This window comes from Haliaeetus albicilla, chromosome 16, assembly GCF_947461875.1.
Source record: "Haliaeetus albicilla chromosome 16, bHalAlb1.1, whole genome shotgun sequence".
NCBI lineage: Eukaryota > Metazoa > Chordata > Aves > Accipitriformes > Accipitridae > Haliaeetus > Haliaeetus albicilla.
Genome location: NC_091498.1, coordinates 17,456,419 through 17,479,507, shown reverse-complemented (window position 1 = coordinate 17,479,507; position 23,089 = coordinate 17,456,419). Strand labels below are relative to the sequence as shown.

Sequence of the window (23,089 nt, the reverse complement as noted above, 5' to 3'; positions counted from 1 at the left end):
AGAGGAAAAACAGATAGATTCAGTAAGAAAAATGATAGTAGGAGAGGAATAGAAAAAACAAAAAGTAAGGAAAAGGTGTTCCAAAATCTACAAGTAAACCACACTTGAAAAAGCAGGATTTTTCTTCTACTCTGACAGATGATCTATTCAAGATATTAACAGATCTGCTACTACACACAGCAACTCATGGACAGATGCCTGAATTTTGCAAATTCTTAGAAATGTGCCTAGCTTTCTCATGATTAGGTCACTAGGAAATGATTCAGAAGTTCTGATTGCATGCTTTTAATTAGTACATGCTTACATGTTTGCTACCCAAGCTCTTAGCATGCAAGATTATTTTTGCACTCGTTGTAAATATCATTATACCATCATCATTTCATTTTCAAGATAATTGTCAAAAGAGCATGAACTGAAGAAAGTGATATGCAGAAAAATGATGTGGTAAATACTTTAGCCGGAGAAGAAATAAATTAGATGTGAAAGGCATGCTGGCAAGAAACAGATTTGTCAAAAGATCTAGGAAAAACACTTAAGTCACTGATTCTTAAGAATCTTTGATTTTTCTTTTTTGTTTACTGTCTCACTGTTCTTTGCAACAATGATTTCTGTTGCAATTTTTAATGACATTTAATATATTGTTTACTCAATTAAGTTGTTAACTCCTCCTCATGTAAGAGAAGCAAGGGAGCTTCAAGACATTCCTACAGCCCTCAAAGACTGCCAAAGTAAGAGAGGACCGAGATCCTGCTGAAGAGATGAGGGAGAAGATCTTTAGATTATTCTGAAAACTAACCATTGAATTAATTTCCTCCAAGCCAAAGGCAGGGATTCCATATCTGTCTTTTTTAGTTAAGAGCAAGCAGACAAAAATACTCAAAACCATAACCTCCACCCTCTGTAATACACTGATTTAGAGTAAGGGAGAAGAAAAAAAGGTAACAATAGGAATAGTACAAAGTGCATTCATTCACTCTAAATGAGACTGCAAATCTAGTACTCGTTTTATACCTTCAAACACTCCACCTCCCAAGATCTCTTCTCAAATATAAAAATGATGTAAAATTATTTGCTTATATGATTAATGCAGAAAGCTCAAAGCTAATTCCAAATGAAGGAACAAAACCAAATGCTTGTCTCCCCTTCGTCATACCTTCATTTTGAAAAGTAACAAAACCCATTAGAAAAAAGCCCATAAAACCAAAATATTACTTATAAGTAATATTTTCTTCACCGAGATGAAAGCACTCATATGTATATAACTTAGCATTTGAATATCAGCTTATCCACGTGGACATAAAAACATAATTGAATAGCATATAAAAAATGCAGCACTGCTTCCATTTGGGCATGTAGTGGAAATTAGCACAAGTCTAGTAACACAAGAACTGCTCTGTGAAAAGGTTGACAGGCAAAACACTGAACAGAAACAACATGGAAAGCAAGGCACCAAACCCCCAAACTAAAGAGGCTGATACTTCAAACGATTTCTTAGTGAGCTTTATTTTTTTTTCCTGCTGCTTCTTGTTAAAAAACATGACTGTTTGAGTGGATGTAGATTTTGCTAGGTACCTGTTAAATAAGAGCTATTAAATTAATCAATCATATGCTTTCAGCCTTCTGAAAATAACCAAGTCATAGCTAGCTTGGCTTGGACACACACTGGTGATATATTCCACACAGCTCAGTGATGTGTCTGAAACAAATACTTTCCCTAGGAAGCAGATTGAAATCAATTACTTACTTCTGCGTTTGGAATGAGGGGCAGGGTGCACTTCTGCAGTCACAGTTTTTAGAGATTTGGGAGGTTCTTTAGGACCCCAGTCTTCTTCCCACTCCTTTTTAAATTTCTCTTCCTCTGCTGTTATCCTATAGGAAAAAAATACAGCTAGGAATTCTGACTATAAAAACAGCATCATCAATATAAACTCATTACAATTATTTAGTGTTCTGTATTTTTGGTTTTTTCCTCTTTAATATAAAGCACAATAAACTGCCCCTTTCCCCAAAACAAATTCCTTTCATCAATCTGTTTCATTTACTAAGCTACTAAGATAATTTGTAAAATACAATGTAACTGAGTAAAATATTCTTATTTAATACTGAGACTTCTAAGGCCAGTTATACAAACACCTGCACAAATATTAACCACAGAGTGATACACTGCAATACTGACTGTTACCTTAACTGAAGTCAAAAGCCATCTCTCACCTAATAGTTCCTCATTTTTAGAACTGGGAAATATCTATTAGAAAAACAGTCAGTTTTAACTAAAATACTAAGTGACAGAATATTTACCACATGCCTAAATCAGATGTTACAATGGTAAATTATACCTCAAGAGTGCGTGTCTTATTTCTGTATCTTATCTCCATTTGGATGATAGTTTCCTAAACACATAATTCTAGGCTACACTAAAAAGTGACTCTTCCCCAAAAGAACTAGATACTCTTGAGACACAAACCACATAAAAATTCAGCTTTTGGGGAGGGGGGGGAAGAAAGAAAAAATTGTCACGCTTCAGGACAAAGCGGCTCATAAAACAAGTAAATTACCTAGAAGGCACCTAGAAAGACACCATGATCAAAAAACCACATTTTGAAGGAAAATTCAGCAAATCCCAAGTATGTCACAAGAGAACTACCATATAACCTAATGGCTTGTAGCTTCATATATGGTGCCTTTAAGTGATCCAAGATCTATTCTTGGCTGTAGCCTGTCTTGAACTGGTTAACTGACATATGGTTCAAAAACTTACCAGATCTTAGATATATATGATGCTATTCATACTTCAATTATCTTTTGCATCTCTAAATTAGCTAAGGTATATTTAAAAAATATCCACATGTGGTCAAAGCACTATTGAATTGGCAGCTGAGGTCAGTATTTAGATTTGGAGGCATAGTCAATAGCAGGGAACATTGGACAGAATGTTTAGATTTGTTTTTACATTTCCTTTTAATTAAAAAAAAAATGGGGTTACAATGTAACTTGAAGTACACAGAGTTAAGGACCTCTGCTATTTAGGCACATTTGAAATTTCTTCCTAAAATGTATGCAAGATACTAATAAAGGGCACAGTGAATCTATACAAGGAATTCCTGCAGAAAGGATTTTAAAAATAGAGAAAAGGGTCATCCTCACAAACTGTTAATATGGGAAAGCATTACATTCTAGTGAAACTGCCTGCCTGCAATTGCTTATTAAACCTAAGGTTCAGATTAAATTGAAGTTGCTGTACTACCATCCTCCCTCCTCTTCACCAACGAGACTGAGACAGACTTAACAGTTTGGATTGTAATATGGAAAAGCTTAGTAAGTGCCTGAGCAGCACTTGGAAATTGCACAACGAAGTATAAAGACTTCCTAGACCTTACAATGAGCAGCCCTCAAGGCAGCCTGATCATGAAAGTCCTCCCGGAGTGAGTAAAGATGCACTTAGTTCAGAAGGATATTGCAGATACCAAACATTCACTATAGCAGACAAGCAATCTACATTTGGAGAACAGAATCATTCTTCACCTGTGATGGTCTGCTTTTACAGCAGCTTTCCATGGCTATTGCAGCAATTTCTACAGTAGACCACAATAAAGAACAGGATGTTACCTATTCCCCAGGAATTAGAAAAAGAGATCGTGTAAGAATTCATCCACGTGCTGCAGTAGAGCCCATGGCAGGACTGTCAGAAGATTCTTCTCTTGTGACAGCTAGGGAATATATTCCTTTTTGCACCTCACATATTCAGAAATCCCTACACTTTTTCTATCAGAGAATTTTAGCTAATACAGGTACATGTAAAGGGACTTAAGTGAATGAATATGAATTAAAAACTGTTTAAGATGTCAAAGGTGCAAAGCTGAATACTTCAGGGTCAATCTTAGCTCTAAAAGGATGCATAAAAACAGATATTGTGCAATTTCACACTATCTTTCCTAACATCATTTAGAAGGGAAATTAATTACTGTGATAACAACAACATATTATACTGGTTAATTTTAAAGTTCCAAATGTAGAACAATGCCGAAGTTACATTTATAGTACTGACTTTATTATAATACAATCTTTGAATGTGTCTAGTTCCTATAATCACAGATTTTTAAAACCAGAATAGACTGTGATAATAAAAATCAGATTTCCTGAATAAAATAGGTTATAAGAACTTCCTGCTTTAGGTGCCACAGTTTTATTTTAATTAATTCTCTCCTTAGAAAAGCAAAAGCCTACTTAAAATTTATGACTGAAATTTCTACTCAAGATGATTAGCATCACACAGTCCATATTTTAGTCTAAATCTACACAGCTTTTGTTTTCAGAACTGTCCGATAGACTGAAAAGGCTATTAAATTCCACACTGTGCACACTCTTACAGATAATGAACAAACTACCTGTGTTTTGGTTTGGTTTTTTAAAAATATAAGCTAAGTGGATAAGTCATCAAGCCCCTGAGTATATGCATGTTTTCCAGCTCTTTAGTCATTCTCCTATTTCTTCCCTGATCCATTTCCTTGCAATATTAATTTCTTTTTTTCTGTTAGAATTAGATGTAGTGGTTCAGTGACAACAGAGTAAATGAGTTCTGAGACACAGAACTTCCTTAATCTTAAGTTTCTCTATACATTTATAATATATTTTTAAAATAAGCACTCAAATTCTATTTCAGATTGAATTTATTATCACCATAATCCTCATGTTTTCAAGGTGCTGATTGTCAGATCGTTTCCTATTCTGTAACTGTGGTGTACTTACTCATATGCACTGGACCCTACATTTCGCTAAATTGAAATATTACACAATTTTATTAGAAAAGAACATGCAGAATGTTTTCAGCCAGATCTAATATATAAGGACCCTTTTTCAGGCAGCATATTGCCTATGTAAGCTTTTTACTTACTGCTCTATTTCTCTGCGATATCTCTCTTCTTCCTCTGCAGCCTTCTGGGAAATCTCCAGTTTTCTTCTATAATAAGAGGAATTAGGACACCATGATAAAAATAGTACTTTCTGAGTAAGAACTTGCACAAAGTGTGTCAGCATATAGTTAGTAAAAGATATGGACAGTAAATACATATGCATTGGGTAAAAATGCTCCTTTTTAAAAGTCATCTTTAAGATACCAAGGGTTCAATATACTTTTGTAGGAACCCTGAGGACATTCATGACCATCTGGATAAGGGCATATCATCTATTTAACTCTGTAAGTCACTATCTGTTTCTGACACAGTTCCATAGTGTATTATTGTAAGAGTATAAAATTTGTAACTGTCCTGCTAAAAATAAAGGATGAGGGAATGGCATTGGGAAAATAACTAATATCACACTGAATCATAGGGGTATGACAGTCAGGGAACAAGGTGACCCTTCTATTCAAGACGTGTTTGAATGACATCAGCTTTGAAAACTCAGAACATCAAAAGCACCACAGGATAAGGATTTATGAACAGAGACTCTGTAAATTAATCTAAATTGGGAGTCTTCTCACAGTTGCTCCTGTCTTCCGTACCCTTTCCAAATCCAAGCTAAATTTTTCAGACTGTCCTATACAGAGTCCTTACAATCTCTCTTTCTCTTGCTGCTCTTTGATGATTTTGTTAGTCTCCAGCGCGAGTCGCTTTTGATGCATTAACTCCTGGCGTTCTTGCTCACGGAGACATGCTTCTCTCTGCCTTTCTTCTTCAGTCATGAACAGCTCCTTTCCCTGCAATCAGAACCACCACCCAAATCAGTTGTGAAAAAGTCTCATGAATGTAGTTCTTCTAGGAAATAATTCAAAACCAATTACGTACTAGAACATCTGCCATTTCCTCACATCACTTTTTCTGAGGAATGCTTTCTGAAAGACCCTGAAAGATCTGACCACTTCATTCCAAAGAGCTACCCCGGTTTCAGTATCAAAGTTATGATATTAAACAACTCAGAAGAGGCATGCAATTACTGAAGTCAGCAACAACAGCATAGGGGTCATGCCAGAGACATGCTCAGTGTGTCACCCAGAAAAAACTCCACATTATACTTCCTTGAAATCTGAGCAATGCAATGCTAGAGAACAGCACATTGAATGAATGCCAACGTGGAAGGCAACTACACAGTTACTGTGTTTTAATGCTCTTGTGCCTGGCTGCTGTGGAAATGTACCATCGCTCACGGAACTCAAATATAGGGAACCTACATTGCCAAAAGGTTATATAGTTGATGTGTTTCATTTGCTTTACAGTTAAGACACCGGCACTATTTTCTATTCAAGAAAGGTATTTCCACGGTGCTATGTGTGGAACAGTTTGATAACATTTATCTAATTTTCATTACTGAAATTACAATCCCTTGTTAAATAGGAAGGCCAGATTTTTCATGTCTCTAAGGCTCAAAAGCAGATGGCTTGAACAAAAACAGGCAGTGAAGAATGCCTTTGCACCACGGTCTTAAGCTGACCGAAAAACAGGAGTAGAGAAGCTGTTTCCCTTCGCAATCTCTTCTTCAGTACAAAGATGTGTACTGAGGAAAGGAGAGACATGCAAGGTGAAGCAGGGTGGAACAGAAGAGTTCCATAGCAACAATTCACCATTTTAAGGATGCAACCCCAGTGGTACATGCTGGAGTAGATCCCATCTTTTCTAACAGTTGGTAACATATCTGGGAGTTGAAACTAAGCCCTTAGGATGTTGAGTTCTTGGACCTTAATCATCTAGTCTGGAACATTTGTTTAAACAATTTCTACAAAGCCTTTGGACAACTGTATCTTTTGTTACTGTAAGAGTAGTTTAATTAAACCATGAATTCCTTACTATAGCTACACAGTATACATGAGCCCTTAGGAAGCAGCTTAAATCATTTAATAAATCTTGTTTTCCCTATTTAATTCAATTGCAAGGCAATCAGAAAATACCGTCTTTGATTAGTCAATGGAACTTGAGTATCCTCTTGTATAGAACTGTACATTTTACTGTAAGAAGGCTTGAAGCAGTAAAAACCTTAAAACATTTATTGAAAGTCACACTGAAGTCAGTGGGAAGACTTAGTTAATTTCAGCTGGTTTTAGATTAGGCCCCAAAGGCATATAGTTCTGTTATACAAAACAGTGGAAATGGAAAATTGAACAATTTTCAATGTGTTGATACACTGAAGAGATCAGATAAACAGTTACACAAGGAATTAATTTGGAATAAGACTAAGATATCAGCTATTCAGGATGGAAAAATTAATTTATTCCAATTCACCTTTCATGTTTCAGCAGAAGCAGCTATCTATTAGAACAGAAGCTCTCAAACATGAGAAACAATTACAATATAAGTTAATTTCCATTCCTTGTCAAGGGAATGGTTTTGCACTGGCCCACAGTCATGAAACTGTTTTATTTGAGAATACTGTGGATAGTTATCAATTAAATAATCAAAAGCTACTCAACGCTGCCCTGGTTTGACAGAATTTAGTGGTATAGACATCATAAAGAAACACAGCTCTACTTCTTATCTATTTATTTTTATCATTTATTTGCCCACATAGTAATTTTCACAAATATTCTGCTTTTATAAATATACTACTACTTACAGCGCCTGCTACCACAGAGATAGTCAAAGTACGACTACTTTTGAGCACTCTGACAGCCTGCAAATTAAAACAAAACAAAGATCAGTCTAAATTAAGTGGTAAAAGTCGTGTATATCTAGGATGAAAGATGCTGGTTGTCAAAGCTGGATTTCCAGAAGACCTGCCTGAACTAAACAGGGTGGTAGATATTAAAATCTCCACATTCCCATGTTCAATACTCAACCTCTTTGGTTATGTAGCTCAGTATCAAAACATATTTTTTGCAGCCAGGAAAATCAGACAGATGCTTAATAAGCTGACAACTACAAATTCAGTGAATTAGGAAGACTTGATCTTACCTCTTTATGATCCACATTAGAAAAGTCCACTCCATTTACCTCAACAATCTGATCACCGACCTAAAGGAATTAATTCCAATTTTAGTACAGATGCTAAATAAGTACATATATTAAATTAAAACATAAATAGATATACTCTCTAACATTCTTAATACAACAATCATAGCTACTGGCAGAGTACAATGGGAACAGACTGGAAACTGGCTAAGCTTGCACATCCTCCTGTATTAGCATTTCCTATTGCCACTGTTTTGAGACTAAATACTGAGCTCGATGGACTATTGGTCTGACCCAGGAGGGCACTCTCATGTTATTAAAATTTAGGAAACTTGTTTCATTTTGAAACGTAACCACAAGGTATTTCTTTCCCATGGGAAAAAAAAACCAAAAACAAACAAACAAACAAAACCCAAAAAACCCCACCCCACACCTAGTGACTTCACAGTGATCCAGAATCCTCAAAGTAGTAAATACCAAACAACATTTCTTTGTGGTACCTACCTTGGACTGTGGCATACTTACCTCTAAGCCCACCTCTGCTGAAAGAGAACCCGGCTTAACATTGCTGATAAAAATGCCTGGTTTTTGTGTTGGACCACTGGAAATACTGGTATAATATAAAAAACCAAACACTTAAAGGATAATATTTATAGAATAGTACAGTGTAATACAGTGAGAAGTCTTAGTTGTTTTCTCATAATTTCTTTCCGATTAAAGAATATTTTTGTGGTATTAGCCTACTCTGAAACAAAGACCAAAATTTGCCAGTACATGCACAATGGTTTATCATCCCACTTTTCTATCCCTTGCAGCACAAAACTATGACTTAAGAAAAAGCTAAAATAAAAATATTCAAGCTCCTGGATTTTTCCTTAGATGTTGAAAATAACAGTATACTGACCTACACTGTCTAAGGGACTGGGACACTAATGACAATCAAAAGCAAGCATCGAACACAATGAAGAATTACTAATTGCTTGCACATTTACTCACTGAACTGCGGTATACTGTATATATAATACAATGTTATTTTTCAGGATTACTTATTAGAAGCAAGTAGGATGTTTCAACCAGGGGCCAACATCTAGCCTGGAAACTTTAAGCTGCAGTCTAAGCTGGGCCCAAACACAGAAATTATTTTTGTAGATAATATATCCAGCAGGTGATGTTGAACCACCCCTTCAGGTCTGTAAATAATTTTTAAAACTTTAGATCTTCCAAATAATATGAAAGAAAAGTTATGCTTTTGAAAATATTCTGTGCAGTTCAATCTTGATAACTTCAACTATATATTCCTAAATATATAAGAAATCCTACAATATCCCTTCTACCCCAAAACCTCCATAACTAGCTTTTCAGCTTGGACAGGAGTCTGCAAAGCATCTGTTCATATTTCTAAAAATATTGCAAGTTCAACATTACTTTTAGGAACTAGATATATCTGTGTGATGGCTTCTCAGTTTTGAAAAGGGCCACAGAAAGCAGTCTAAGTTCAGGGAGTGAACTTGACACTGGACAGTGCTGAAACTTGCTACATCACACAGCAGCATTTAAAAGTATTTTAAAATGTAAAAGCATTTAGAAGATCCAATTCCACAACAGCTTGTATTATGTCACTTTCAGCCTGCTCTTATTTTAAAACCAAAAAAATCTTTTAAAGTCAGAACTTGTGACACAGGTATTTATGATTTGTCTAATAATACACAATGTATGCCATAGATATCCTCCTGTTCCAGTTTGCTTTCCTGAACCAGAGTGGATCTCCATTTTCCTGATATCGTATCAGTGAATGATGGAAATAACTGCCTTGGATGTCTCACTTAACAAACAGTGACATTAAGTAAGAAATATGTACCCACCTGCAACCCATGCCTTTTGTACCAATCAAGCTAATGAAGACTTTCTTCTCTTTATTGTCTCTCCCTCCAGAAGAAGCAAGGCCAGCAACACTGCCCTTTCCTTCCTGTAGGGGGATTAAAAAATGCTGCAGATGTTACTCTGTGTTGAACTCTATCAAGACTACTACAAAACTTCATAAAGCCAGGATCAAACCCTGCCAACATCAAGATAAGATTCCTTTGCGGTCCTGCTGGAGATGAATGTGAAGTACTGTCATTTCAGCAAAGCTGCATGGCTGAGGTGAAAGACTGAACTTATCTTTCTATTTAGAGAAGATTGTTTAAATAGTCAAACTGTCTTCAGAAAAGGGTGAAGGAAAATTAGAGGAAAGTGATATGGCAAAATAATCACTTAGATGTTCCGTGACAAAAGAGCTGGAAAAATACATGAAAGTACTCGCTATTTAATGAAGTCTTTCTTCCTGAAAGCAAAAGAACTGTAATTGTGGTCTCTCTTTCCACTGCTGCAACCCATAGAAGCCACTTGCATTCATACCTGTCATTCCTTCATTAATATAGCTAAGATAGGCCAAATAATCTATTAAAGATTTATACAATAGAACTATAGGCTGGTAAGGTAATAAGCTCAAGCAAAATAAAGTACCAATTAATGAGTAAAAGATATTTCATTTGTATCCTGCCCTTTCCTTACCTAATGATTTTAGAATCATTTCATATCACAGAAGATGTTTCTCCCAGAACACTTGTAACAAGATATCGCATCACAGAAATACATACAATAACTTCTGTGATAAGGTCAGAGGAGAAAGTGTTTCAGAACCATTACAGATTTCCCAGAAGATATCTTAATAAAATATTGATCTCTTACCCCAGAGTCTGACACAAACTGGTCCACATATTGCCATTTAAGGGGTTCATCTGCTGAACTGGAAAGAAAAAGTAATTTAAAATAACGAGGACAAAAATAATTGTGAATGTATTCAAGAAGCTGCTTTGGAATATGGCCTCCTATTTTGCATCCACAAGTTCCTTTGGATACCATTCACAACAACTGGTTTATTTTCCAGCAATTTAAATGGAACATCAAACAAGTATACAATTGTTTAGGCTAGCAAAGCTCGTCAAACATAAAATTGAGAAAACCTCCTCAAGTGAAACAATTTCGGGAAACTCTAAGAAAGGCTGTGAAAACAATCATAACAACTTGAACAGCTTATGTAAATGTCTATGCACAGAGACGCCTCCCACCATTACCATTTCTCAAACATTGCGCTTAAATTTTCAACTTTTCAACAAAAATTGAAAGAGGACAATAATTTGAAATTTTTCTAAGCTCTGAAGCAATCCTCAACTGTTATGTACATAGAGAAGCAGTGGAGCTCTCTGTTAAGGTAGGTGCATTGATAATGAAATTTCCAGGTATATCCACAAACAATGAGGAAATAGAAATTGGTTCATTTAAGTAGGCAACTGGCATAAGAAATCAGATTCATCAAACAAGACATCTCCCTGTTTATCACAAAGGACATGACATTTTAATCAGCTGCGGAGATGCCCATTCACACATTTTCAAATATACAGATAAACACAGAGGTTCTTTGGATATTGGCTATGTGAAATTTAATAATCTAATTTGTTTTCAAATTAAATACCATTACCTTTTGACAGGTATCATGCCAATATCTGAAAAAGAAAAATACTCTGTTAAGTAGCACTTTCTACAGATCACCAGCAATCTTTAGTGATGCAGGTGATTTTTTTTATGTTACTTACGTCTTACTTTTATGGACACTATTTTCTTTGTGCGAATGAGGTTTATGACTTCTTCATGTGTGCATGATGAAATGGAATATCCATTGATACGAACTATCTCATCTCCAACCTCAAAAATGAAAGGGAGAAGAAAAAAATAAATCATGAATTAACATTAACAGGTTTTTAATCGATGATGCAATCTAGCAATCATTTTGATACAAGGGTTTGATAATGTCCTAAATACTTTTTGAATTTCAGGTAATGTCCAGATCAGATTTACCTGTAATTGTTTGAACTTAACATTTAACACCAGAAGGGCAGATTAATGGCCAAATAACAATTTTATAAATAATATCTAGTCTCTACACATCAGACTTGTACTCCACATACTACCTTAAACACAAGTGTCTGTATTTCAATTCAAATAATTTTGGAGTGATTTTCTTCCTCTACACTTCAGCAGTTTAAGTTTGCTTCTACCATATGTTCTCCAAGATACCTTAACTATTTTGATGAATAAGAAACTAAACTTTGTCTTATTACCTTGTCTGATTATGAGTTATTTTAATGGCATTTACCTCCATTAAAGGTGCAATTACTCTAATTAATTACAATAGTCATATACTAGCATAATGAATGCTTGTTCTGGGGTGCAGTAGCTTAAGCCTTCTTGGATCATCTACATTAGTTACAAAATTGCATGCTATTCACATGTGACACATTTTCAAGTGTTTCACAGCAGCAACCCATCATATACCATGGTTGAGAAGATGGTATCACCACCCTGCTGTGGCCTTCCCTCTTTTGTATGACATGAAAAAAGTGAGAAAACTTGAGACCAGGACAGAAACACAGAAGGAAGCTCCCACCAGATAGAAGGCAAGTCAATCACTTATTCCCAAGCTTACTCAGGCCTCCATGTGTATGCAATATATATATATATATATATATATATATATATATATATATTTGGGCCCCAGGGGTGACAGGAAGCATAGTCAGCTACAGAACAGACCAAGAACATGCACTCTGAATAGCAGAGACAAAACTAGTGTTATCCCTGAGGCAAATTTAGATGAAGATAACTTGACTGAAGTGAGCAGTAATTTGTGCTCTGTCCTCCACCCTAAAGGATTGGCTCTGGGTTTCTGTACAGATACAGGCCCTCTTTGATTATCTTCCAAATCTATGTGCCTTTTGTCTCACAAATTGGGTATACAATGGACTGTATACCAGAGGTTTTCCACAGAGGTTTCATCTGTTGCGCAGGAAAATATGTAGGGGTTTTACTAATGGAAAAAAACCCAACAGATTAAAAAAAAACCCTAGATAACTAAGTGTATACTAGTGTAAAAGATAAACTTCATTGCCAGTGTGTACCACCTGCCTCAAAACAGTTCAATATTGTTCTGAACAAATCACAGAACATATCACAAAACTCTCGTGAAGGAATGAGAGCAGAAATACAAAACAACTGAACTATCCTCCAGCATCTTTATATTCATATACTGCACCAAAAAGAAGTAACATATCTGGAAGCAAAAGACTGTAAAAACAAATCTACGTGGTGAATTCAATTGATCTCCAAGACTCATTGTCTGATCCAAAACCAGGCCAGCCTTACACAGGAACTACATATGCCCTCATATATTAAGTAAGTATAAAGACCATTCTCTAGCACTGAAGACAATTCCTCCAGAGTAGGGTGGCTCTATGTAACCTGCTCTCTAGGAATCACCCCGGCACATGCTATCACCTGAACTGTGTAGGAATTGATCAACAATGCTTGCTGGCATAGACCAAAGGCCATACTGAGGACCACACTAACATTCAGGAGCAATCAAATGGCAGCACCCCAAGAATATTACCCACCAGTGTTCAATTTACTAGTGTAGAACAGACAGGGTGCCATAAGCTTTCAGCTGCTTCTATAAAATTTCAAATCTTATTTATCAGAATACACAAAAGAACTAATAGAACTAATGTTTATTTGGTGATAAAATGACAGTACATCACCGGAAACTTTTATTTCAAAAGGCTTCCCTTCCTCTAATATAAATCCAAATTTGTTTTGATATGACAAATAGACTAGAAATTTCCACGTTTCTATGAACTCTGCCTAATGATCCCCCTAGCTATGTAGACTGAGAAGGAATCAGTGATGGAAACATTGCCCACTTCAAGGCTGTACCTTATTAGCTGTTCAAGATAACACTGAAAAATGCAAGGCCCTGGCCAGAGCATCATAAGTAAAGACTTTTACCTAACATGAACCACATGACATGGCTGTGTGAAAACTAGTGCATAACTCTCTTCCATTAGGCAATTCAAATCAGTCCTCCGCACAGTAGGATACACAAATGATTACCAGGAAATGGCTCTAACAACAAACCATCAACAATACCCTCTTATAGCTCTGTACATTGATCTCCACAAGAACACTTTGACTTTAGTGCTCTCCAGTAGCATTTCTTATGAACTACTGTGAATATTTATTATGTAAAATGTATCAAAATGCCACCCTGATAGTTGACAGGACTTTTCTGATTAACATCAACAGCCTAGGATTTTGTTCTTAATCACTGACACTTTGCATGCCTCCTCGCAAATATGTCCACTTTCACAGCAGCATTGTCCCTAGTTAATGATTGCCTAACATGTTCCACTTAAAGACTCAAGTTTCAAGCTGTCAAATTTCAGTTTAGGCTTAAATTTTCCATGCTGGTATCTGCACCTAAAGCAACTAGTTCTAAACAACAAAATTTGGGTGGAATGCATTGTCACACTTATTAAAAAAAAAAAATAAATCTACAATTAACTTTCTTGAGAGGCTCTGTGCTTTCACTTTAGGTTTGGAAAAGGTCCTTATACTACAAATTAAGAGCACAATTTTTACAATCTTAGTGCACATCTTTGTTGACTAAAAAGTTTAGGGGAAGAGGCAGGTTCATCATAACACATTTGGTGAAAGTTAGTTAATAGAAAGAGTCTGGCTATACTAGTTCTGATCTGGGGGGAACTTCCCTTTCATCCACTTGCATTGGGACTGCCCGTGCACCAGCCCCTGGTGCCAAGATCAGTTGTGAACAAGACTTTCAACTGCTGCTGCAAAAGATCAGAAGAATTATTTCTTCCAGAATGCAGGAGGCACAGGAGACTCACCAGGAACAGGAAGGGATAAAAAGCACCATTCAGCCCTAACCACCAAGGTGGTGCAAAAAAAAAAAAAAAAAAAAAAAAAAGCCATTGTGCAAAACCCACTATCTGCTTACAGAATTCAAGACTTTGTTGTAATATTCACAACAGTATTACAATAAACATTGTAACATTGTAATCTTTAATGCATTTGTTCAGACTGTGCAAGCGATTGACACCTTAGATAACTCTGTGACTCAATTTTATTTTTTTTAATATAACAGTATTTTTTTTTTCTTTTGAGCCAGATACTTCTACTCTCCCCCATAGAAAATTTCCAACTTTACTGTCACTGGAAGGACAGAAGGCAACACCTCCAGTCTTTGTCAGACTGAGGGAGTGATCCACTAAGGCCATACAGACTAAATCATACAGTATATCCACTGTTCTCTCCATCACACAAGTTTGATGTGCCTGAAAAAAAGTGAAGAATTCAGTCTAGCTCACCGAGGACTAGCTTCCTTGTACCTTGCTGATAGTTTTAGGGAAAAAATGGGCACAGCTGGAGACTCCTCATCTGGCACTGCACAGCTCAGCACCAAAAGCCTAAATTTGCATCACCACATTTATGTGAGAGGAGGGAGGGGAACTGCAAGTAGGAATTCCTCAGTATGGCCTATGTCTTAAAGACTGTCACATTAACACACACTGTGACCCTTGGGTGACAGGGCAGTGGGCATGCCATCACCTTCTGCCTTTTTTCATATGTAATAAGTATTATTGAATCTTCCTACTGTGACCTGTTCAGCTAAAAAAACCCACAAAACCAAAAAACAACAAAACAAGAAAGCACCCGCTTATCGTCTTCACTTCTTTCACAAACCTTTCTACTTCTTCTGGGAAGCGCCATATATACTCTGCAATAGCACACAAAACATTAACAACACGTCCACTGTACCAGCATAGCTCATATAGTGCAGTTTCCTCTCCACTGAACTTAGAGATTTTTATCTGATGACACAGCATCAGAAGACTACAAAAGCAAAGAAAACACAATATGTGACTGTCCTGCAGGAGAGAATACACTTGCAGAGGCAGAACATGACTGTGGTCCCCAGTTCCTAACCAGTGGGACTGCTGCTCCACCTGCTGGACATCCAAAACTCTCACCCAGGGCAATGGCCTGTCTGCAATTTGCAGCAGTCCTGACTGTTTTCGTTTAAGCCAGTCAGATTTTTAACATGATCTTTAATAAGAGTGGAAATAGGTCAGTACTGAAGGCTTTTGAACATACAACCTGTGCTAAAAATGCAGAAAAAAAACAAGGAAACGCACATCGTGTCTACAGTTTAGTGTTGCACCCCTGATAGCTCTTGCTATGAAAGAACACTCACTTAACCAACTTGTTCCAAATGTTCAAAACTACATCCATCCACTCACCCACCCATCCCACAGGCCTGGCAGCCATGCCATTGCACTCCTCTTTCCCCTGCTAAATTCTAAGCTAGCTCCCCACCCCAAACCCAAGAATTTGGTCTAGAGCTGTTCCATTGCCCTCAATGCTTCAGGAAATCCATTTTAAGTAATGCACTTTTTAGGACTGGGATTAGCACTGGAAATGTGACTGTACTGCCAAGAAGCAAAATGGCTCAGAGAAGTCAGACTTGTGTCACTGTGCATAAAGACTCAATATCCTCTACAAGGATAAAGACTCTCAGCCTATTTAGGATTCTGCTGGTTATTCTAAGAAATGGTAAGAAAAGCGAGTCGCCTCTGCTTTTCAAAGGAAGGTTGAGTTCCTCTACAGTAAAATGCTCAGAAAGCTTCCTCCATTCCCATCTCTGGCCTCTCTCTGGATTATTTGCTTGCAAAAATAGCAGAAGTTTGTGTATAACTATTCAGCCTCAAGTATGCAATGTTGACCTCATTTGATCTACCTAGACTCTGCTGCTGATCTCATATTTTTTGGTGGTTGGGGTTTTTTGTTTGTTTTTAATTTAGTTCAAGATCCCTCCTTTACTCACATCTTCCACATCATGCAGGCTATAACAGACCCTGGAGCCTGGGTTTGCACAAACTCAGCTTTTTAAAGGGGTAACCTAACCTACTGTTATGAACTGCAATGCCATAACACACAGAAACATCCCAGTTTTAGGACTGCAAATGGCAGTGCCATTTGTGAGTGTCCATATAGCTTCTGTATCAGCAGAACTAGTGTTGTTCTGAGGATGTCATCATTCATTAAGCAAGTCACATCTGTTAGTATTATATCATCTCCCTAAGAGGCACACAATTACAAAATTACAAATGCAGCCAAGATCATATTTTATTTTTTCCTCCCATATGAGAATGAGCTTTTCCCTTACAGATATTCTTAATATTCCTCTTTGCTGAGTTTCAGAAATGAAATGAAAATACAGTCTAATACTCTTCACTCATCTGAATGACTTTTCTGTTACTAACTGACAATGTATGACTGAAGGTGCTTTAGAAATACCTGTCCAGGCTAAACTACAGGAGACATAGGCATGTAACAAACTGCTTTCTCTTTAGGACACTTGAACAGCTTTTCTTGCAAAAGAGTGTCCATACACTGAAGTAATTAATAGTTATTTTCATATATTTTGTTACTTTTGTACTGGTATCACTGTATACCAACCTTCTGAATCAGAAGCAGTAGAGATAAAAGTCTGCAGGATTGAGCAGGGTAGAACAGTAACAATTATTTTGTTATTATATATCACTGTTTCCCCTTTCCCTATCAAACAGGGAGATGATGGACTGTCAAAAGAAAAGCTGCAAACCTAATTTTTCCCCAAGTAAAATGCCTATTATTTGTAACTTTTAACATAAGAAATATAATATTTAGTGCTTCCAGGAAATTGAAGCATTTTTACATAACACCACCACTGTTTCAAATTTCTCATTTTGTATACTTCTTCCACGTTCATCACTCATACCAATCTCCAACTCTTTGTATTCAGCAGAATCCCCACAGACATAAGTATCAGAAAGTGGGGGATGGGAGGGGTGGGGAGGGTGGGAAGATGAAGTACATTTCTTCATGAAAGGACAAAACACTTGCCTTCTAGAGAAACTGTAGTTAAAAAAAGGTCAAACTACAAATGCCTCAGTAAGCCTTCAGAATTATTCAATTATTGTAGCATAACTTGGAAACTACTTCAAGGAGAAATCATGCAAAATTAATTTGAATTTTTTAAAAAAGCAGTAGGATGTAAAACTGATGGTATAATAGAAGATCATTATACCTTTCTCAGACAGCATTTTTGGGATAGAAAATGTGTAGAGATTTAGTCAAATAAAGCAGGTGGGTGAAATTTCAGAAGCAGTTGGCTTTACTGTGAGACAGCAATTTAGAACAATGGACTGCCTGTCAGCTCTTGTTATTCAGTGGGGTTCAGAAAGTGCCTGGTGCCACCTATTATGAAGGCACTTTAGGCTGAGCTTTAACAGAACATATGAAAAAACTCAAGTCAGACAGTTACGTGAGCTGTGAAGCACCATCTATTCATATTAATACATACAATCTAACTTTAATAAAGTCATAGTCAGTCTCAAGCATATTTCCCCCTTATTGTCCCTACTTTGTCTGCCCAACTCCAACCACATTCTGAGTTGCAGTACAATTTGCACAAGCCAGCCCAAAGATCCTTTACAATCCCATTTTCTGTCACCAACATGTAGTACAACAGCCTCAGCTACAGAAAGCCAGTACGGCCTTTTTGCATACTGAAAATTGACATCCTTACAGTAGCCCAACAACTGAGCATAACTCCTTATCTATCATGTCAATACATTAGTCTGGAACAAGCAGAGAAGCAGAGCTGCAACACAGCATTAAGATGAACGTACTAGCATGACAGTTTAAGACAGTGGCTATTAAGTCCTTTATTGCTCAGCATCATTAATGCATTCCAGTATTTTCCAGGAGATGTTTTCAAAAGCCATGTAAGTGACTGGTCGTTGTCTTTTTCTCAGTTTTCTAGCAGTGGAGGAAGGATGCAGCTGGAATCTCTCTACTGAGCTGATCACAATCCAAGAACAACTCTCTTGTCTACACTTCCCATTCTCACTGTGCAACATAGCACACAAGGTACACAAGCTTCTGTAGTGCAAACTCTAGGAAGGTACATCGATGTCCTTCTCTGGAGTTATCCACTAGCAAATCCCATACTTAGAAGTAGGCTACCAACACATCCAGCACAGTGTGATGTCCTATGCCATGCTCTCAGTTCTAACTAAATACAGAATTTGTGGGGGCATATTCCCTGAATTTGTGGTTTTGTTGTAAGAAGGAGCTTCTAACAGCATCCAGGGAGCCAGTCACGTGCCTGTCCAGAGCAGGCCGCCAGAAGTTGGGACTAATTCAATAGTGAATCTGAATTAGTGCATGGGATATATAGGTATGAATGCACAAACAAAAGGGCACATCCATGTATGCAGACAGGAATATTTAAATAAATTTTAGAAAGCTCTCAGCATGAATTATACAAACATGGAAACCTAACTTTGACTGCCTTGTTGACAGAGCTTTTTTCTTTTTTTAATCTAAGAGAGTCATGGGGTTACACTGAAACATATCTACAAAACACATTAGTTTAATTAAACACTGTAATGAATCATGCTAGTCTAATACATCTTGAACTAGAATATAATCCTTAAACATCAATACGTCCAGCAACTATTCAGTCGACAAATTGAAATTAGCCAGGCATATCAGCCTTTCTACTCAAACACAGACCTTTAATACACCTTATCAGATTCAAAAGCATACAAAGATGCAGATATTTGCCATAGCAATGGCTCACTTCTCTCTTCACCAAGGTATATACAAGCAAAAAATGACACGTTCAAAAAAACCAAACACCCCAAACTTCATTAATACAAATTGCATAAGTACCAATTTAGAAAAAATGTGTTTCTATACATAATGATTTTTGCCAGCCTTGTTACAGTTCACGTATCTAAAATTCAATCACTGAAAGTGCAATTCCATGCAGTACAAAGGATACTGGAAATGGTTAAAAATAGGTTCTTTCTTTTATGCACTTCCATTGCATAAACCAAAACCCCCAGCATTTATACATGAAGTTCAAATAAACGTTTCATTACACAAATTATATCTGTGCAAGGTGGAATTATCATTCTTAGTATTTATATGCTCTGTTCTACATTTAATCAGAATTTGGCAACTTAAAACACTTTTCCACAGTCTAGTTAGAGATCTTTCTTTCCACCCGCTTACATCTAACTGTTGCTACTCATTAAGTATAAACACTCCAGAAAGTCCTTCTATCTTCAAAAGTTATCATATCCTAAATGCAAAAAAAAGTTTACATATCATGAAAATTGGTGAATAGGAAAATATAATTTTAATGACTTGATTCACCATTGGTATAATGGTATTTAATATGGCACTGGCTTATATATTTTATGAATTTTATTACAAGTGACAAAGAGCTTAGCAATAGCTATTTCTAAATATTAAAGAACAATTCTTACTGGCTGCTTCCCTAACATTGTAGCAAAAGGCTTTCTGCAGACAGCAGCCATTAATATAATTTTATTACCTGAAGTCCGACATTGTCTGCCTGTCCTCCTTTAACTAACTGGGAGATGAAGAGGCCACAGCTAAATTCCACTCCACCTCTCACACTTATTCCAAGTCCTTCAGGATGCGAACGATCCAATCTCACCTCTTTCAGCTTTCTGCAAAAATAGAACATACTTGACTATTCAGCTGCATAACACTTCGTGGCAATAATGTTTCATATGAAGGTTACACATTATTTTTCTCTTATAACATTTAGGCATGAAAAAAAGCAAGCTGACTGAAGTTTGGACAGATGTGTGTTAGCTAAAGCCATCAAGTATTTTTCACAAGAAAAGACATCTGCAACCATTGAAGCTGTCTGCTTCTAACGGGTTAGAGCTACAAGAATTTTTTTTTATTATTAAATGCAGGAAAAATGAGAAAAAGATTGTTTCACCTGGAAAGCATCGCTTTTGACTCCCTTACACTGCTTTTATTAGATTAAGCTGCTTGGCAACCAATTTCAGGTAGCTCAAAATTGTTCTTCTAGCAAACATAGCAAAGGTAAAAAAATTATGCCCAGCTCTACACAGGTGAGTGATATTTTACTTGAAGTTTGTCTGAAAACTCAGTCAGTATTTCCTGTTTGTATTTAACTTAGCTGCATTGTTCTGCATTCTCTTACCGTGATCTTTTGGGTGTAAGCTGATCATATTCCACCTGATGTTTTAATGGGATAAGTGGGCGGATAGCATCAAATAGAGGCAATCTGCTGGGTTCATTAATCACAAGTTTTAGGTCCCCCACAAGCACTGGGAGATTCATAGATCTATAAAAACACAGTGAGAAAACAAGCACAGGTAATCAACACACCAACGCAAAGCATCATTTAATAACTTGCTGTACATGTGGCTTCAATGTTTGCATGCCCCTTCAACCTACTAAAAAAGTTACTTATGCAGATACTGGTTTAACCAAAGCCAAATAGCCTCTGAGAAAGCAAGCCTTCCATAAGCAAAGAATAACAACAACTACCTCCTTCAAAATAACTGAAATCTCCTAAATATTGCCTTTAAGGTCACACACATTACTTTTACAGATGACATCTTTAATTTCAGAGTCCCAAAAAGTTATGGAACTGTTTGGAAATAACTTTCTAGATCAGATATACCTGCCTACCAGATTTTTGTTTCCTTACTAGTTAGCAATCCTTCTAAGTGAATCTAGGTTACAAGCTCCTTCCTCTTCTGAACTTCGGGGACTGACAAATTGTTTTCATCCAGGAAAAAAAATCATGAAGCTCAGTAACTAGAGCAAAGATTTGTTTTAAATTTTAAATTTTTTTTTCCAATCAAAATTGAAGGGCCATCAACCAATAAACAAAATCTACAGAAGTTAAACCACTGTGACCATCTGTCTTATGAGAGCTAGGCAAAGTAGCCTCCTTGATATTGTCAGCACTGAGATAGTTAGAGGTCTAGAAAGTGTACTTTGTTGCCCAGCTGCAAGAGTGGAAGAACAGCTCCCTAAGGTTCAGTGGAGCTATTCCTACACAACCTCCAGTTAAACTTCGGCTATGTTATTTGCTGTTCCCTCTCTTAAAATTTACATTTCCTGGCATACAATATTTCTGAGGCATATGCATTGACAATATGGATCAGGAATGCATATTACATGGGATTGGAGGTCAAATACTTTTAGAAATGCTATTCACAGTGAAGCAGACATTCAACGTTAATTCCAACAGCAATTGCACATATTTTTGCCCTGGAATACTTCATATTGTATTCCAAAAGAGTGATACATCATCAACATATATTCACAGAGATATTGGAAGTTTTGCTCAAGTCATTGCAATTTTGGAAATTGAAGAAAAGTTACTATATGCATTGTTAATTTTGTAACTGCAAGAAGATTTTAAATAATTAAGAGCTACTGAATCAACCAGCTTTCCAAACAACAGGCTTTATGAATGGATTAGCAATTAGACAGACATGAGTGAAACTCAATCAGATATGCAGCTGAATACACCCATAACTATAGCTTAGTGCGAACATCAGATGGAAATGTCTACGTTTCACTCAGCTGAGATGCTATTAATTAAAATATGAATGGAAACAATGTCTGTCAGAGCCACTTGTCTATGATGAGTGGAAAATACATTCTCATCTTCTGTGAAAAACAACGGATCAGACACTGATCTCATTTGCAATGATACAGGTCCTAAGCAATGGTGGTTTAAACCAGTTCAGTAAAAGGATTGGTAACATGCCTAGCACCTTACCATTTTTTTCCCATTATGTCATAATAAGACAGAGTTGTTCACCATGCCAACAGATTCCCAGACTAAATTTTTTCAGCTTTCAGATAAAAAAGTTGCAAAGAATTTTTTACCTGAATAGTTAGCAAGAATCTTTGAAAAGCAAACTCAATGAAAGCCTCTGTTGCAAGTAAGCATTATTTGGAAATATTAATGAATTTGATTAATGCTCTCTTCCTGTTTCCTAAGAACAGTTTTATAATCCAAGTGCTTCCTCCCCGCCCCCAATACGAATCCACCAAATTCTTTTACAAAACTGCCAAGTCATAATTTCTGGGTGATTACAGATATGCTCCTTCTGTGTCTGCAAGCTACACTGTAAAAGGATAAGACTTCATTAAACAAAATAAAAACTATCACTTCAACTGCTTTTCTAGTAGCATGTAGAAAGACCACTTAAAATCTTAATTATTCACTCTTCACATTTAAAAGCATTAGTAAAATTCTACACAGGCATATATAAAGCTAGATCTTACTGGTGGTACATCCGCAGCACATCATAAAGGTAATCCTTTTCCGCTTCATTGTCAATTAGTAGATTAACCTGAAAACCCAAGAATATTGTTCTAAATCTCTGACTAAATAG

General features: G+C 36.5%; 1 protein-coding gene across 8 annotated transcripts in view; it reads right to left on the bottom strand.

The window, feature by feature from the left end:
• USH1C (USH1 protein network component harmonin) overlaps positions 1–23,089 on the bottom strand; it is a 56,111-nt gene that overhangs the window by 25,491 nt on the left and 7,531 nt on the right. For all 8 annotated transcript variants that reach the window (XM_069803728.1, XM_069803725.1, XM_069803731.1 and 5 more), the window contains exons 2-14: positions 22,980–23,047; positions 20,869–21,012; positions 20,221–20,359; positions 11,513–11,621; positions 11,398–11,422; positions 10,608–10,665; positions 9,740–9,843; positions 8,403–8,487; positions 7,881–7,940; positions 7,543–7,599; positions 5,553–5,695; positions 4,892–4,957; positions 1,745–1,869 (exon numbers count right to left, since the gene is read on the bottom strand). In XM_069803728.1, the coding sequence (XP_069659829.1) occupies positions 1,745–1,869; positions 4,892–4,957; positions 5,553–5,695; positions 7,543–7,599; positions 7,881–7,940; positions 8,403–8,487; positions 9,740–9,843; positions 10,608–10,665; positions 11,398–11,422; positions 11,513–11,621; positions 20,221–20,359; positions 20,869–21,012; positions 22,980–22,990 (1,126 nt within the window). In that variant the 5' untranslated portion in view covers positions 22,991–23,047. The remainder of the gene's footprint in view (positions 1–1,744; positions 1,870–4,891; positions 4,958–5,552; positions 5,696–7,542; positions 7,600–7,880; positions 7,941–8,402; positions 8,488–9,739; positions 9,844–10,607; positions 10,666–11,397; positions 11,423–11,512; positions 11,622–20,220; positions 20,360–20,868; positions 21,013–22,979; positions 23,048–23,089) is intronic.